Below are 18,661 nucleotides of genomic sequence, written 5' to 3'. Positions count from 1 at the left end.
ACTAGGGAAAGGAGTATAGGCTCACAAGACTACTGGGGGGTTTTTGCCTAGTAGAATCTTATAGGCTATATTACAATAACAGGAAATGCATCTACCATCAAAACCTCACCTGATAAATGTACTTAATCTTCTATCATATAATTTTGCATCATTTTGGTTGATAGATCTAAATTTTCTGGTAAACCCTGAGTGCACTAACAATGCTTGGTTTTGTTCTGCTGAGCTCAAAACACATAAATTTGACACGGTATAGTCTGAATGACTCTAAAATATATCTGTCTGTTTTATCGTTGCGCAAGTCAAAGAGTTTATTATGTACAGTGCTAAGAAGTCAATTTAGAGCAGGCTTTGCAATAAAGAAAAAGAAAAGATGCTTCATTTGAGGTAAAAACTGAATAGCAAGAGGAAAGGCTCTCAAAGGAGAAGATGCAAAGGCTTGTTAATCTTATTCAATAATAAGATCAAAACAAATGACAAAGTATTTTTCTGGATTTTGAAATCAGGTGGGTTTTATTGTTTAATTACTCATTGTCCCTGTGTAGAAAGTAGCAGGGTAATAGATTTTCCAAAGAGACCCAACAGGACTTCCTGATTTTGTTCACGTTTCCAAATGAAAGGACTCTACATTTCTTCATATGCATTGGCATAAATAGATCAATTGATCCCAGATCAGCATGTCAGTGTGCTAACGAATCTGCAGGTATAGAAGGAACATACATCAGATCACTTCCACTCACAGGCTCTTGGAGTCTGGACACTGAAACTGGTCTGAGCCCATCTGGTTGGTGGAGCTCTTTTGAGAACGTGCCATTTATCCTAGAGCAGGTTCTCAAAAACTGATTCCAAACATTTTCAGATTTTCTGTACAAAAGCCTTTGGAAATGCCTGTACATTTTGTTTCAGAAATGTGTCGCTTTCTCGTCATTTTTTCTGTTCCACACTGTGTGCAAGTGCCCAGGTTGGACCTCTGGTACCGCACCAGGATTTACTGGCTCCCATGCCAGTGGGTTTCTGGGAATGGCCAGTACTGTAGTGCCCCTTCTCCCTCTGTGACTTAAGAGCCATTAAGTGGATTTAAGAGCCACAAAGTAGACTTTTATGTGTAATTTGAAATAAGTACCAAGGATAGGATTTGTACTTTTGCTGGCATGTTTCATAGTCATCTACATCTGCATTTCACTCCTCTCTACCTCAAACTCATGCGAACTCAGTCAAGTTCCAAGCACACTGTGCTGTGTCTGTGTCAGAGAATAGTTTGTACAAGTGGAAGAACTGTGTTCGTATCTGATTCCTAAGTGTGAATAATGAGCTATAATTCAGTGTCTTTTTTTTTTCAGTTTAGCTTCTTATTTTGTTACAGAATAGTAATTACTCATGAGAGTTAAACAAAACTGCACATACTTATTTGAAATGGTACTGCTGGTGTCCTGATTGTGTTTAACAGTATGCAATAAATCTGGTAAAACAGAAGTGCAGTCTTTATGTATTTAAGACGAAAAAAGTGTAATCTCTGCCTGCTGTCACATGACAAACTAAGCAATTTACTACCATTTATATCCAGTGTATTTTTTTTCTGTAGAATCCATTAATGAACTTCCAGATGCAGGTCCCATCACCCATTTAAAATGTGTCTATGAGATAATTACCTGATAACACAGCTCTCCTACTGCAAAATATCTAAAGATTGTTAGAGCTAGAATTTTTATTTTCTTCAAATAGCTCATCTGTCATCATGAACAATAAGCATTTACCTTTACCTTTAGCTAACTTAAGGCAAGCTACACTTTTTCTTCTTCACGATGGGAGTGCCCCGCTTGCACATTGTAGTACTCTGCGGGATAGAGATTTTAACCATGAATCAGAAATTGTGCAGTAGGTGTAAGTCATGAAATAAAATCGATACATTTTTCTGAGGCATGTCACTGGTTAAGTGACAAAAAATATTCTGATAGTCACTGAAAAAGAAAAGTCAAAGGTACATTTGAACCTGTCAGTTCAACACATTCCTGTTATCCCTTTAGGGGATATCATACGACTTGACACCAACATTTAAGCTTTGAAAATTATGAGCTCATCTATTTCAAATGGGATGTCACATGTTCCCAAGCCTTTGCCATTACTTATAATGGAGGACAGGATGATCAGTTTTGTCACATATTGATAGTGAATAAGATCTTTCTTTTTTCTTTCGTTTTTTTCTTGTTTCAGAATGAAGAACAAATTTTGGTATTTCGAATTTGGCACTTCGGAAACTTTCTCAGCCACCTGTAAGAAGCTGCATGAATCTGTAGAAATAGAAGTAAGAAACTAATTGTTGCCTTTATCCTTGAAATGTCACTAGTTTGGCTGTAATGCAGGCGGCAAGGGTGCAGAGTGCCTGAATCCAACAAGGCAAAGCAGTGCACATCCTTTCGACCCTATATTCCAAAATATTATTTTTATCATGTCTATTTGTAGTGTAGCCCTGCACACTGGAACAAAGTTCAGTTTGATGATTAGTGAAGTCTTAATACAGTAGACAAGGTCAAGAGGTGAAATATAACATTAGAAATCAATAGGGAGTATGGCTAGGTCAGATGGAAAAATGAAAGACTGTCGGAGGGAGTGAGAGCTGCTGCAGGATTAAAATAAAAAAAAAATCTTATTATTTCTAGGTCCCAAGTTTTTATAACCTTTAAAACTCAATTCCCTAAAATTGTACTTACTTTCCTGAATAAAGGTTAAAGAATATATATTTTTTGGAATCATTCCCCTTCATTAAATAGCTTTTCTCTCAGCACAAGGGGTCATCTTTCCATTACACATTGAACATTAACTGAAAAGCCACAGGATAGTTACAGAAAAAATAGGAATTTAAAATAATGTGCCACTGCTACTTTGATGGCTGATAGAATAAGTGGCCACATTACATGAACTGTTTGGAGGCTGATATTTGTAAATAAGTAAATGAAAAACGTGGTATGAGTGAAGATAAAACCTGAGAATTTAAGTTAAATGATGAAATCATTTCTCAAGAGGATTATGGTGCTTTTCTTTTCCAATAGTAATGAGAAACTCTACATGTCGATGGAGTATTTGTATAGTAGCATGAGGCACTTGTAGAGGTATGATGAGAGCTATGAGAGTCTGGTCAAAGTCTCCTGAAAGAGAGTTTGAAATGATCTGAAGGGACTATGGATCTGATAGTAGAACAGTAGCAAAGAATACTCAGATCTGTAGTTGAAACATGCTCCACACGTGTTAAATTAAAAAATTAAAAAACCCCAAACAACCAAACAAAAACCGAGGGGGTGGGAGGGAGAAAAAAACTTGCTTCCCAAGACAGTGCTTCACACATTTGGGTTTAAATACATGTAGACTGAAAAATATTTGATTAGTTATTGGAAGAGATACTTCCTGATTTGATTTAATTTGAATATACTGCAAGTTAAATGTACCTTTTGGTTAAACACAAATTGAAGAGTAGGCTTCCCCAAGAAAATACTTCTATCCAACAAAAATCTTACATAGCTTGTAAGATGTGATTATCTTAAGCCATCTAATTGTAACCATTGAAAGGCTGATGAAATGTTAACATCCCAAAGCAAACAAGTATGCATACAAGTTTGTGATGCTGCTGCTACCAGTTGTATAATTATTACCAATTCATATCAATAACACTATTATTACCAGTGAAGTATTACATTGCCAGTATATGAGACATGTTTGTTAATATTCACTTCATCTATCTTGGTCATTATCATTAGTCCTACTATTAGGAACAAAAATCATAGGGGAAATAGTTTCCAAAATGTTTACTCAAGAAGTGTTAGGAGATAGTTATTTACAGATTTATTTACAATGACTAAATTACATTTAAATGAAAAAGCCTTGCCAGTATGCTTGTATCTAATGTTTCTTGTTTGTATGTTATAAACACTTAGGATTAGCACTGTTTTCATCTCATTTTTAACCTGCTGCCCCTTGCTTGGGGATGTTGCTGTAAATGCGAGCTTGATGTATGATACCACATTTCACTCCAAATAAAATGCAAAAAGAACACATTTGCTCCAAAGTCAAATTTTAAATAAACAAAGCCCATGAAGATTAAGGATCTGTATGTCTGAGCTGGGAGACAGCAATCAAACATTCTGTGGACAAACCCTATATTTGATTTCTAACCAAATTAAGCTTGGCTTTCCTGCTACACATTCACGTCTCATGTTCTGTATATTTTCTTCTGTGTGAGATGCAGAACAAATTTTGGACACTAAATTCTTATGTTATCCAAATGAAGATGTATTTTTATTTCCAAATTGAGATCCAAGATGTTGAGGAGAGAAACATAGGTTCTAAAGGAAAAAAAAAAAAACACCAAACCAACTACAAACAGGACAAGATTAAGTATTTATTTTTAATAATAACGTGTCAGTAAATGAGGCTTAAGATTTTAGAATTTAGAGTACTTACACTTTATTTCCACTTCAGAAAAAAATAAAGGTGTGTGAAGGGTATTTAATGAGAGTAGGCATAGATGCTGCGTAAGTGGAGGTGGCATCATCCATACCTGCAGCACTGTAAAAGCACTGTGGGACCAGGTATTAATGGGTGGGGGAAAGGACTATAAACGATCCTGTCTTGCATGATACTGCACTTGGTTACGCAGCGAAGCCTGAGTCTCAACTGTTCTCAGGTATGGATATGTTCTCAACTTTGAGATGATCTGAAGAATTTTGATCTAGTGAATAAAGTGTAAAAGATAACACATGAGAAGAGACTGGGGCCAGGAAAGAAGGCAAAAGAAATAGAAGAGCTAGTGTTTCTTTTTAATCTAGGTAGACATGCTTCACATTTTAAAGTATGCTTTTATTTTTAGCAGTATCATTGCATTATTTGAAATTTAAAAAAAAATTAAAAAAATAACAAAGAAAAGGAGCAGAACACATCTGTGTTTTGTTATTGTATGTATCAATGTGTTAGGAGAACGCAGAGCTACCTGTAGCGCAAACTTCTTGTTTGTGTATGAACAAAAGAAATCCTCCTTCGGTAATTCAGAAGGCTCGTCGTCACTGTGGGATTCTGAGGCCCAGTCAAATAATTGTCTTAGTGTACTACCTGCTGTGTTCAATATTGAGTGAAAATGGAAGCCAGACCCTGCACCATCCTATTTCACAATTCTTCTTTTATTTAAATAATTTCAGTCAGTTTGGGGGACGCCAGACCTTTATAAATTAACAGCAGGGAAATACCAAAGGTGTCAGATTGCATATTTATCATCTTTCTCGTGTAATACTTAAATATGTATTAAGAAGTGACTGACATAAATTAGGCAGATTTCAGAAGCCACAGGCCGTGGCTTGTAGAGGACCCCCTTCTGCTTGACATTTCATCCTTGTCAAAGATCAAATTATTTTAATTTAGGCTGCAAATTATAAGGAATGAAGACTTCTTTGTGGGAATTCCCTGTGGTAATCTGACTTTTGTTGTTACTGCTGCTTGTCAGTGTGCAAAAGATATAATATGCATGCAAATAAGGTTAAAAAATATGTACTATCTAATTATCCAGCCAGTACATTCCACTTGAAGACAGTGGGAGGCCTGACACACAGTATGTGTTTGATTCATTGAGGCCTGCAGGGTATTTACACAAGATTACTTTTAATTATGAAATTAATATCTGTTTATCTAGAATGTATAGCAGTAAGTGAGCATACACATGAGCAGAATTTTTAGTAAAATAAATCATCTTAGTATTTAATACATATAAAATATAGAGTGGAACCACGAATTTGCTTCCAAAATAACAGTGAGGACCCATGCCTTTTTTCTTGTAAGAAGTGTGATTAAAAAGTTACACTTTCAATTACAGTAGTTGCCACAACTGCCAACTCACTTCCAGATATGTCTTTTGACTTTAAAGGTTTCCCTATATGAATATAATCCACAGGTTTAAAATTTAATTCCTGAAAAGCAAACACGAAATGGAAACCTTAGTGTTGAAATTGTTCTCTCTGCAGATTTACACTCAGAAGAGTTAAGAAGATGCAGAGTATGCATTATAATACAGTTCTGTTTTGTGATCTCAGAAAGTTTCAGGGTAAACAAATAATTATGCGCAGTTATTTTTGACTTGTACTTTCCTTTTCTTCTTCAAGGCTGTGATAAAGGTTTAGGCAGAGAGGAAAAAGTGCCAGTGACCCACAGAGCAGCAAGCTGCAATATGTCAGTGGACTATTACTGAAGCATGATTAATTATTTTTCCAGTTTTCTTCCTGATTATTGTATGTTGGAATTACAAAATAAGACCCTTAATCAGTTTTAAATGCATGACTGGACCCCCTACTGGCTTGCTGAACGTTGCAGGAGTAGGATCTAATGTTTTAAAAATAGGCTGCTATACGCTATAAGGTGCGTGTGACTTGCCAGGATGTCTATATACTCTAGCTATGTTGTGTGGCATGAGGCTAATCTACCTCTAGCCAAGCTGCAAGTATATAAATCCCAGGAACCTTGGCTGGTTCAGTGAATTAGTAAGTAGAACTGGATGCTTTGCCTTCCACCTGCAGGTTCAACTGTAGATTAGTCTTTTCTTCTTCTGTGGAGGTTCTTCAGTATTTTGCTGTTTTACGTGTGTTAGGAGCTTCCTCTGATCCTAAACCGATGTGGGTGAGGAGGACTTAGCCTGAGTAAATTGTAGTCTATGAAGAATAGATATCTCCTATCAAGCTAGTTACATCTCATCCACCTGACACAGGTGAACTGTGTTTGCAAATGTAGGCTTTTGCCGCCTGAGAAGGAGCTGCTGTTTGTCACTAATAGACTGATAAGGTGCCTGAACCATTCTTCTGGAAGTGAAAAGTATGATCTCTTTGTAAGATACAATTCAAAGCTAAATTTAGCAAAGGAATATATGTCTATAAAATGCTTCAATGTCCAGTGTTGCTGCAGGAAGCAGGAGAAATACACACTAGTGATGCAAGGTTTCCTACAGGAATGATTCCGTCACTGAAAGGACTGTCCCACAGAGTAAGATTTTTTTTCTTGTATGTCCAGTAAGGTCTTGGAAGGCTGTTAGAGCACTGGTACCTCTTCTTTAGCTCCACATCCCCTGTTTTCCTTTGGCAATGCTGCATATTTCAGAGAACTGGCTGACAGAAGTTCTGGGATAAGGAGCTCTGTAGCTGTATCTGCGTGTAGCTGTACCCAGTTTTACTAATCTTACCTCTCAGTAGGAGCTTTTAGTCAGGCATAGACCTATGCTAATGTGCCAGTTGTGCCTTTTTGGATTGAAACTAATACTTAGACCCTTTTCCATGATGCTGTATACGCTCTGAATGCAGGGACTTTTATATTCAGTTTCATGTAGAAAGGACTCAGGTGTTACACTGACAGCTATCATTACAAAATCGTAAGGCAGACAATTTAGCTGGAACAGTCAACAAAAAAACTCCACTTACTGCTATAGGAATTTTTGTAGTATAAACATTTTTCTGCTAATAGCTGTAGTGAAGCTACAAATATATTTCACTTGGGTCAATGACTAGGTATCAAATAACAACATGGCTCTAGCAAATGGTCCCACACTTAAGCAATTAAGAGCTGAATAGGAATCATGTTTTCCCTTCTGAATGAGGATTTGTTCCCATCTCATACCTCCTTTCCAGAAATAGGTATATATCTTAGGTGTAAACATTGAATAAACCATTACCAGTGTTAAGAATGATGAATTGCTGAAGAAAAATATCTGATAGGTAGAACATCCTGACTTTTCTCTTTTACTGCTTTCTCTCTCTCTCTTTTTTTTCCTCCTTTTTTCTCCTGGCTAATCAGTGTGATGGAATTCAGCTAGACTTAATCAATATTTCTCTGGAAGGAATTGCCATTCTGAACATCCCAAGCATGCATGGTGGATCGAATCTTTGGGGAGAGACAAAGAAAAGACGTAGCCACCGTCGGACAGAAAAGAAGAGGTCAGACAAAAGAACCACTGTCACAGATGCCAAGGAATTGAAGTTTGTATGCCAAGGTAAGCTTACAGATTAATATAGGCTATCTGGATCCATACAGTCAACTTGGTTGTATAATTGCCCTTGTATTGCCTCTTGTCAAGAAAAACGATAGACAGTTCTTACTATTTCTTTTCTGGTGCGTTTAGCTTTTCTGATGGGAAGCACTGGAGCAAAGGCAGGAACAGAGATGTGTTGACAATGACAGTCTGTATACTTGCAAACCTGCCTTGGATGTTACCTGTTAAGCAGACTAAGCACACCGTGTGGCACTGTTTGCTACTATGATATTCAGCCTAGAAGTACCTGGAGTTCTTGGGAGTTGGAAAATGCTTATTCAGCTTTTATAATGCTTTTTACTGTCAGTGTGCATAAAATTTGGGGTTAATCATACCCTGTTTCTAACAAACTTTGGCCAGAGACTGTGGAAAATTAATTCAGAGTAACAAGAGCAAGCTGTCTATACAGTTTATGTTACTATACTGTGATACTGTATGCAGTCCATGAATACATATGCAGTAGCTTGCTTGCATGGATGTGATCTGACCTTTCAGGGCTAATATACTTTCCTGGTGATTAAACGCATTTGCCCCATAATTTTTGTTATTAATCATAACTTTTGACAAAACCCACAGTAAATAGTACTCTCTCTTCTACCTTGTAGAATCTGAATACTATGCATTGTAACACATAACTGCCTATCACAAGTTCTAATGATCATAAAACATCATTCTGTTCACACTAAGGGATAAACAGATCAGCCTTTCAAAACTTTTTGGATTTTTTTTTCCCTCTTTTCGTACTATGGAGAAAAGCTTGTCCTGCTTCAGAGAATCTTCCTCCTTCTTCTCCTTAATTCAGTTTGAATAAAGACCAGGACTTTAACTTTCTGATGTTATTGTGATCTTTTACTAGCTTTTGTTGTCCTATTTTATGCATTTCATCAGCAGTAATTTTTAAGTCAGTAAGTTATATCTTGTTTAATTAATATGTGTAGTAGTTTTAATCCAACTAATTTATCTGGATGGTAAAAGTTTAGGAATAGAGTCATTTTCTATGGCTTGGGGGTTGCAGTATGTACTAGGACTCAAAGTTTCTGTGTGTTTTAGTAATTTGACATATGTTCTCAGTACCTCAAAGTACCTTACCAATACAGTCTGTCAGCTGAAGTCTTAACAGCCGCTAAGCTTCTGCGTACCCTTCAATTTCTGTATTATGTCCTGATGTACAAGAGATGGAGGCAGGCTATGAGGTATTGGACTCACCAAAATTTTTCCTTTTCTGTTGTTTCTGAACACTGGGAGACAAGGCATTTCACCCTTTTGACAGTAGTGAAACAAAATGTTATAATCTCCTTAACTATTGAAGTTAAAGAGATTAACAGCAATTTCATACTGACTATTTTTAGTGTATTAGAAGGATATTGCTACACTCCATTTCTATTTTCCTGGACAGGAAAAAAATAAAATAATAATAAAAATATTGAAGACTGAACAGAAGTTCCTACATTATCTGTTGAAGTGTTCATAATGCAGACGTTAAGCACCTTACTTTAGAAAAACTAGTCTCATGACTTAGTTTTTAATCACTTTATGTGCACTGTGGATGGGAGTAGCTTCAGTCAAAAGGCAGTTTCAAAGCAGAGATTGACTTCTCTATGTCATAAGCCACAGCACCTCTAATTCGTCACTGAGTATGTGGATAGTAGTATTGTTGCAACTGCAGTAGCGGTTTAGTGCTTAAAAGGAGTACGCTTCTTGGATTTCCTAGTTGTCCATGTTTATTGCATTTCAGTTTGCAACATTGAGCAGTCTTGAGCATGCAAACTGGATTCCATTTAAATGGAGGGAGGCACATGCTCTAACTGCAAATGAGGGTTCAGTCTGTGGAACCAGGTTAAAACAACTCAAAGTAAAACTCCAAAATGAATGTGGAGTGAACATTTGAGAACCAACTGATTTGCCATAGATCCATTCCTATTTTATACTGCAAAGAACAGTCACTTAATTTTGCTAGCTAAGATGGGTTCCCAGGTTAGAGTGTGCTTCATCTTGGTATTCAAGATTATTGCTGAATAATGTAATTAAATCAATTTTATATCTAGTTTCTCAGATAGCTTTTGATAAATATAATCTACCCACTGCAGAAATAACTGACTGCCTGTCACTTCTAAAGCACAATGATTCCTCCACTAGCTTTGTACGAGCATATCCAAAAGCCCTATATTGTCTAGCTGATTGTTTTCTTAAGTACACTTGGATTGTACTTTTTAGTTTGAAGAAAACATTTCACAGAATATTAATGTTAGTGCAGAAATAGGTATTGCTGTATTAAGAACCATGGTAAATACATACCTCCTTGGTAACTTATGTTTATTTATTTACATATTCTGAATAAATATTCTTTCCATTCATTATTTGTCCAATTAAAACATGTAATCACTTAACAGCTAAACACTGCGCTTTCTAGGAGACAGTAATCAAACATCCTCATGTTTTCACGTGGATATATATCTCAAGTTTTGGTGTTGGATTTTGTTTTTCTGGGTTTTGGTTTTTAAATCTCTTCCTCTGAAGAGTATGGGATTTCTTTACTGTGTTTTTTTTTACCGTGTATCAATCTGTATTCTTCTTGTCTCTCTTGCTTTTATGTTTTCGTAACTTGACCATAAATACATGAATTGAAGTTTAGTATTCAAAGTCTGAGACCTTAAATGGGATACTTGCAGAGACTAGTGAAAGCTCTCTGCTCACTCTGGGTAGTTTGTTGCCCCTGAGCGTGCTGTGTTGCTCCTCTCAGAACAGCCCCAGCAGGACTTTGAGAACTTGCAAAGAAGAAGAAACCTCTGTGATGTCCTGCTGCTGTCCTCCCCCTGCTCCTGTGTGTGTCGCCTAATGCGAGCCATGTACGTGCAACATGATCATCACTGCAGGAAAAAGGGTCAAAGTTCAGCCAAATATTTTTTCTTTCTTCTATATCTCTACCATTCAGGGAAGGTATATTCGTTTGAGCCTACTCCTTTCTTTTTTCCCCCTATTTAGAGTTGTCACCTGTTAATGCGAAAAGGCTTGTATTTTCCCTGCCCTTCCCATTATCCACCTCTGCATACTCCATAGATAGACCACAGTTTGGACTTAAGGTAATCAAATGGAGACCTGCTTGGAAAACAATCTGATTATATGCACATAGTCTGAAAAACAATATATTGAAATGCAGCAAATCAAAATGTGCACTTTTTAAATACATTCCATTATCTCACTAGGAGTTGTGCATGTATGCTAAAGAGCAAAATTTGGCACTGATAACATATAGGTGTCTGTGTGTATATATCATATATTTCTACCTAACTAGTAACTGGCTTTGATGTATACAAAAATATATTTATCTGATTAACTTACAACTCATTGGAAAGAAAACCTTATTTAGCTGTAATATACTAAATATTGTCCTCTTCTTTGTTAATGTAAAAAAACCTACAGTTTTCATTTCAGCTCCTATGCAGAAGTATAGAGGATGTTTCAACAGATGTTATTAGGGTAAAAATCAGATTTTTTTTTCTAATTTAATTTCATTTTAATTTCTAATGTATCATTATCATTTCTATTTCACAAAATCAACGCATTAGGAAAAAATATAACTGCAGATATATGTAGACAGTTATGAAAGTAGGTGATTTAATTAGTGTTTTGACTTTATGAATCTGACACTTGCAATGTTTCCATTTGTTGTTTTGTTTTAAAATCTTCTGGTTTGTACATATCTATGATATATCTATCCACAATCAATTTTTTTTTCTAAGTACAGATTTTAGATGTAGCTGTGAACTATCCTTGAATGTTATTTGGACAGTATTTTTGTTTGGATATACAGATATTGATAAATGCCAAAAATCAGTGCTTTACAAAGATGAACATACTGCATAGAAACTAAAGTATGAATTGAGAAACATAAATGTAAATAACTGAGATACTTGTGTGGAGATTACATCCAAAACATAGGCTGAATCATGGCAACATATCTTACATGAAATATATGCCATTTATATTACGTGTTAAACAGCAACATTTTCTTCCTCATAGAGATACTGAATAAAATTTTCAAACCTTTTGTGACAAAAGGAAATTGTTCTTTTCAAAATCTCTCTAGCAAAATTTTGCTGAGTGGAGTAGAATTCCTTTGGGGTGGATGTTGTTATGCTTTGATTTGCTTTCATTGCTGAAGTTCAGTTAGAACCCTGTCCTGAAAGGGAATATCTTTTAAAGTTTAAAGTCTCTTAAGACTTTACTGCAAGCATATACGTAACTTGTTTTTGCGCAAGTAGCTCCAGTCACCTCAATGGACTCTTTCTTGAAGACAATGTCTATGAACTATTAATGGGTGAAACCTTTAGGCTATAAATATTCCAGTGCAATACTTTCTTCCTATTTAGTTTGTACATCATCAGACACACTGATACTTAACCAAGTATTTATCAAGTTGATCTGCACAGCTTGTCAAAAGAGCTGCAGTGCCCTATTACTCAGCAACATGCCAAACTACTAGACTAATTCAAGACAATGTGCATTCATGTCACAGCACCTAGGCATAAACCAAGCTTACCAATATGATTCAGTAACTCCATGTGGAAATCTCTGATAATAACTGCATTATGACTTTCTAGATGGAAATGCAGAAGTTTTTGAAATAGAATAATGTGTATACAGATAGTTCACTATAGTTAAAAGTAGGGGAGATGCAGAGACTGTGAAGGCCTTAAAACACTTCAAAATATCTGTACATAATAAGAGGGGAGAAAATACCTTTCTTATTCGGTGTCAAATTCCACTTTACAGTAGAGGAGAATCTTATCCCATGCTTCCCTATAGCCAGGGGATTCCTGACATAAACAACTTATAAACTTTGTGGGCTAGCAGACTAGTTTAATTCATGGAGGTCTCTCATAAACTACGCTCTGGCCAGGTGACTTCTCCTTGCTGTTTATAATTCTCTAAATTTAAATTTTTAACACATTATGAATTTTGAGATCTCTAAATATGAGATAATTTCGTAAGTTGAAAATGTTAGAAACTGTTCTGTATACACAGTATATATATTATATACACTGAAAATACACAGTGTATGTTCAGTATTGGTAAACTTTAGGTTATTAATGACATGGTACAAGGCATGTCTAGTGAACTCTCTATAATAATATTTTAATTAAGTGCTATGCATAATGTAATGGCTAGATAAGGTAATCGCCTTTGTTTTGTATCTTGTTTAGACAGTTTGCGGCAAGATAGTCATTAAGACATTACCACAGAGAAAAATAACTAATTATAGCTACTTCATAGCTGTTCTATGTTAAGACATTCAACGTATAGAAACAATGTTGTTTAGACAGAGTATCTAGGTAAAATCATTTAATTGCTGCCTCGACTATCCTAACTAGGTATTTTTGTGCACATACGTATATAGTCGGATGAAAGCAAATAGTAGTGATATAATCAAGTTCTACCAATTTTAGTAATTAGTGGTGTAGGTTATTTGTGTTACTTTAGAGAAAGAAAGAAAGAAAAACGTAGATTAACTTAAGTTGATCACAGTAAGAACTTGAGGTAAAACATTTGGTATTCAGAATTCAAGGAAGCAGAAATATGTTTAACGAAATGAAAACCAGTGACTAAATCAGTTAAACATCAAAGGAAATAATTACACACTGTTCTGAGCTAGGCTCAAACTCACTAGAATAGATAACAGGGATGTATGAACACCTTCTTGCATTTGAGATAGCTTGCAAACCATTTATAATCCTTTTCCAGGAAGTCTCTCCACAAACTGAGGTATATGTCTCTATCCAAAACAAAGATATATGTTGGAAATACCTTGCTGGGTAATATAAGTAACGGTTTATATTTCCATGAAAAATAACAGAAAAAGAACAGTAAACCTGGGAAAAGAGGAAGCACCAAACACAGAAATAGAAAATCTGTTGATGCCTTTCTTTGAAAAAGTGAAGAGAAAGACAGCTTTCTCAGCCAAATTCTGATGATAAAGCTGTTAGATAAGCAGAGGCTGCCTTCTGTTCAAGTCTTCCTACATTTAAGGAAAAAGATCTTTTGTCTGTAATGGTAAAGAAGTTTTAAGAATTAACATCTAACATTGATGTTCTTTTTCTGATGAAAACAACTGAAGAAGACCTGCAACTTGTCTAACACACGAATCAGAAAAAAAGAATAAACCAAGTTTCCTTAATAAGCAGTAAAATAAGTTAAATTTAAAAGGGTTATGGCAGATAGTGTGTCTCAGTTCCCAAAAAGGGTGAAAAGGAAGAAGGATCCATATGTGTCCTTGTCTGCCTATTTAAATAGGGCCAAACATTTACGATATGTATAGAGTCAAAGCATTAAGGGTATGAAGTTCAGGAGAAAAGTATTATTTCAGTGTAAACTACTATAAAACCCACATGGAACTTATTTCTAGGGTGTTAATTTAGGGAACATAAATGTGATGAGTTAAAATGTTATATGAATCTAAAATACTTTGAGTGTTTGCCTCACAAATCCACTTCATTTAGTTATATACCTGAATTTCTTTACTTGGAAAATAACACAAAATTAACCTTGCATAAAATTTTCATTTCTTTTCTAAATTTTGTTTAATTGCTTTGAAAAGAGCAGCATTTTTCATGGGTTTTGGCACTTTGTTCTCTGTCCTCGATTGAAACTAGGAAGGCAGAGAAATCCCCTAAGTAAATATCAAAGTTAAACCTTCTAGTCCAGATACTTCTTCAAAGTTTAAACATTAGAAAAAATATCCTAAATTTATTCAGACATCTATGTTTCTTCCCTGTCTAAGCATGCACCATAGCTGTTCTGAACATCTTAAAGCATAAATTGAAACTTTAACCTAAACTTCACATATTTCTGTGTGGAATATCTTGTTACCATTATGTGAACATATGTTGTTTACAGTAAATCAAATCCTTGTGAGGTCTGTCAAAGTTAGGGTGCCATTAACTTCAGTGTCTGTCTGCCCGCTATAGGGTTGAATTTTGGAGTCACCTCAAGAAAAGTGTTTATCCAATGCTCTAACAAAGGTCTAAGGTAGGCAGGATGAGACACTCGCTGGACGTAACTCTCCATTTATTGTAAATGGAACCTAAGTCATAGGCTAGGTTGGACACCTCACTTCCAGCTGACTAGAGATGAAATGAATTCCTGCATGTGGCAACAGCCCGTTAAATACACGAACAGTCCTTGGAGCAGGAATGGGAATCAGGTACCGCTCTGCCGGATAAGCGTTGTTGAGCTGAACCATGCTCTGTTCTACAGATCTGGTGGTGATGTGTTCTACGGATCTGGTGGTGATGTGTTCCACGTCTTTCACGAACCCTATAGTGACTAATCTACTGAACGAAGGGACCATGGCAGAATATCTTGCTTTTCCAGTGTGTGCAAACCCCTGCTTGGAGTATAGTTTGCAAATACTGGGGACTTGAGCAGAGGAAAACCTGTTTGGGGGATTATAGCATAGGAGTGTTGGGAAATAGAGTAGCATTCAGTGGTGTTATAGGCTGTCCCTCTTTAGTTTGGACCGTATTATTTTGTCACCTTTTAAAAATTTGAAAGCACTCAGCTATAGTGCTTTGTCTCTTCTGCCTGCTAAACAGCAGTAATTGGTCACCGCGCCAGGCATTTTGCTCCATGTCTCAAGCAAAACTCAATAGGCAACAGAAGCTGCTGTCCCACCAAGGGCAGCTGCATGGTGTAACTCATCAGTGTGCGAGGTGTTCATCTCTGGCTGTGTTGAGGTTGTGGAACCCTTGCCCATTTGCCGTTGGGGAAGCACCTGTTCCTGCAAACCCAGGACCTGTATCAGGCAGGATGCAACTGAGAAGTTGCTTCTACTGATGTAGTAGTTTCCAGGTTTTGGTGGTTCTTCTAGAAACTGTGGACCAGAACGTTCCATACTGTGATGTGTTACCACTACTCAGCAGTATCTTATCTCTGTGGAGGCAGTGAGTTCGTTGGGGGAAGGAAGGAAGAAATAAATGTCACAATTTTTCCACATTAACAAATTCCCACTTCTTTTCTTTTACTTTAAGCAATGGGTTGTGAGTTTAGACACAGTGTAGAGGTGAGAAGTGTGCTGAGGTACTCAATATGACAAAGAGATAGCCCTGGTCATTTTCCTAACTCAGAGCCTAGATTTTGGATGATGTTGTGAGAACTGGGTTGGTATTCAAGTGCCTTTGTCCCATATTGGCTACTGAAGATTGTGTGGTTTGGCTCTGGCTCCTTATTTCTACTGGACGTGCATGTTCACTGGAATGACAGGGGTAAATGGCACTTTGTCCTAGCCACTTAGTTAAATTGTGCATTGCACCCATTAGTTCATAAGATTTGGAAGCAAATGTTCTTTTTTATCAAGCTATTGAAGACAAAACAGTTTTCCTAGTGAGAGAATGTGGACTGGACAGTCATGATTCGATTATGCTATTAAAACAGCCTTTTCCCCTCTTTTGCCCTCCCGACAGCAGATCTTCAGGGTGCACTCTTTTCCTATAGATACCTGTATTACTCAAGAGGTGCTGTGTTCAGCAGCAGCCTTATTCATACAAGTTGGCCCATCAGCCTGGGGGATGGAGTCCATAATTCATAACACTGTTTGAATCTTTTAGAAATACAAATACAATTCCTAGTTACTGTGAAATACTGATTTTATTGTTATTAGGAGGTAGTAGGACCTTGAAAAATGCCTTGATAGTCTGATTTGGTTTTACATTTATAAAGCGCATATATATGTTTCTGTGCAATATAGATCATAGTAGAAAAACAATTTCCTTTTATTTACAAGGCAGTTGAGATTGTCACTGTATTATACCTTTTGGTGCACAGAATGTTCATTTTCCTTCAAACGTTATTCATCGAAAGAGGATAATTACGGTGTATTTCATAGACTGCCAGAAGGAAAATGTATCTTTGAAAAGTTTCATTTCCCTTAAGTTGCTCATCTTCTATAGGAAGACAGAGCTATTAAGTAACATACCCATGACAAAGATTGATTAAAATGGCATAAAGGACTATCTTATCTCTAAGTACAGGGATTTACACGTATAACTCCTATGACATTAAATGTAGTAGGTGAAATTAACTCTAGCTATTGTGTAAAAAAAGCCCCAGTAAATTGGTTTGTACAGAGAACAAGGTGAGGGTGGGAGGGATGGCACAGTAAGTGGCAACCGAGAAGTAGGAAGTTACTTATTGTTTTAGGATACACTTACAAGGTGGCATCCAAATAATCAAGCCAAGTTCTGTGCCAGCAGCATTAATGGAATATTCTACTGGGACTCACTTTGGCTGCGAGGTAGTGGAAACATCACCTTGCTGATGTGGCTAAGCATCTCGCATCCAGCCAGCTCGGGTGCCTCTACAGTGCTCAAGGTAAATTGAGGCTCTCTGCCTGACCTGGAACAAGGGATATCCATGGCAGGGAGGTTGGAACTAGATGATCTTTAAGGTCCCTTCCAACCCAAATCATTCTGTGATTCTATGATATGCCCTTATGTACACCTTGCGCAGGGCCCATGGCTTACCTCAGCATGGCCATCTGCAGAAGGCTCATACAACCTGCTCCACAATACTCCCAGTGCTTAACTCTGCTTTGCTGGGAGCCTTTCATGACTCTTGCACCTTATTAGCCCAGGTAAATGAGTTCTTACCTGTATGACAGCTATTATTTAAGGTGTGGTAAATGATAAGGGATGTGAATGGAATATCCGAAGGTTTTGATTTATTATTTTTTCTTCCTGCTTATTGCAGAATTAGTAATAAATACCATTTTTCATTGTAGCAAAACTGATCAGCTTACCCAGGTGCTGGTATTTATCTGTGTAAAGACTTGACTTTCACTTGAAAATACATCTTCCAGGATGTAAAGCTTTATAATAATTAGCTTGTTTGTACATGACAGGAGAACCTAAAATTTGCCTTTCCTGAACTCTTTCCTTGAGTCTTTCCTCCACGTTGGTCTTTGCTCTGATCATAACTTTTCCACCATATTTCAGCAGCTCATTCAGCGTAGTGGCAACAGTATGGTGTGGTCACTCTAGAACTCAGAGTTTGCTAATATAGCAGATGAGTAGTTGTTATTCAAAATTTACTACGCTATTCATCAAAGATCATGTGGATATTTGTACAAGAGCATTAGCACAGGACATAACTCCTTTTTTGGGACAATTCCACTGAAATTATGAGATTTATATAAATGAATAATAAAGTACCATATCCTAAGGCACAATTTCACATTTCCTATATAGAGAAATATAGATAAAAAATTAACGAGTTTCAGATTAAAAACAAAAAAGTGTATATGTGTGTATATTTAAAAACAGATACATTTAATTGACATTCTGGGTTTTGTACTCACATAAGTATACACCTTTTCTTCTACTTTAGCAAGAATTCCATAACAAACAAGTAAATAAATTTTTAAAATTCCATGTTGAATATGTCTTCTACATTGTATATTGATTTAGGTACACATACTTACTTTTTTTTTTTTTTTTTTGTAAAAGCATGCATTCTCATATTTTTCAGGGCTTAATTTTTATTTGCTACTGCTGTATTGCATGAGTAACAATTATTGCAGAAATGTAAACCCATCTGAGAATAGAAAGTAGCCTCATCTTAGTT

General features: G+C 36.4%; 1 protein-coding gene across 8 annotated transcripts in view; it reads left to right on the top strand.

Moving 5' to 3' along the window:
* The window catches only part of DGKB (diacylglycerol kinase beta), a 331,421-nt gene that overhangs the window by 246,280 nt on the left and 66,480 nt on the right, over positions 1-18,661 (top strand). For all 8 annotated transcript variants that reach the window (XM_086615217.1, XM_086615215.1, XM_086615214.1 and 5 more), the window contains 2 exons: positions 2,209-2,299; positions 7,810-8,005. In XM_086615217.1, the coding sequence (XP_086471343.1) occupies positions 2,209-2,299; positions 7,810-8,005 (287 nt within the window). The remainder of the gene's footprint in view (positions 1-2,208; positions 2,300-7,809; positions 8,006-18,661) is intronic.

The sequence above is a fragment of the Tauraco erythrolophus genome, chromosome 7 (assembly GCF_009769465.1).
Source record: "Tauraco erythrolophus isolate bTauEry1 chromosome 7, bTauEry1.pri, whole genome shotgun sequence".
In the NCBI taxonomy this organism is placed as follows: Eukaryota; Metazoa; Chordata; class Aves; order Musophagiformes; family Musophagidae; genus Tauraco; species Tauraco erythrolophus.
The sequence above is the reverse complement of the archived record's forward strand: the minus strand, read 5'-3'. Positions and strand labels throughout refer to the sequence as shown.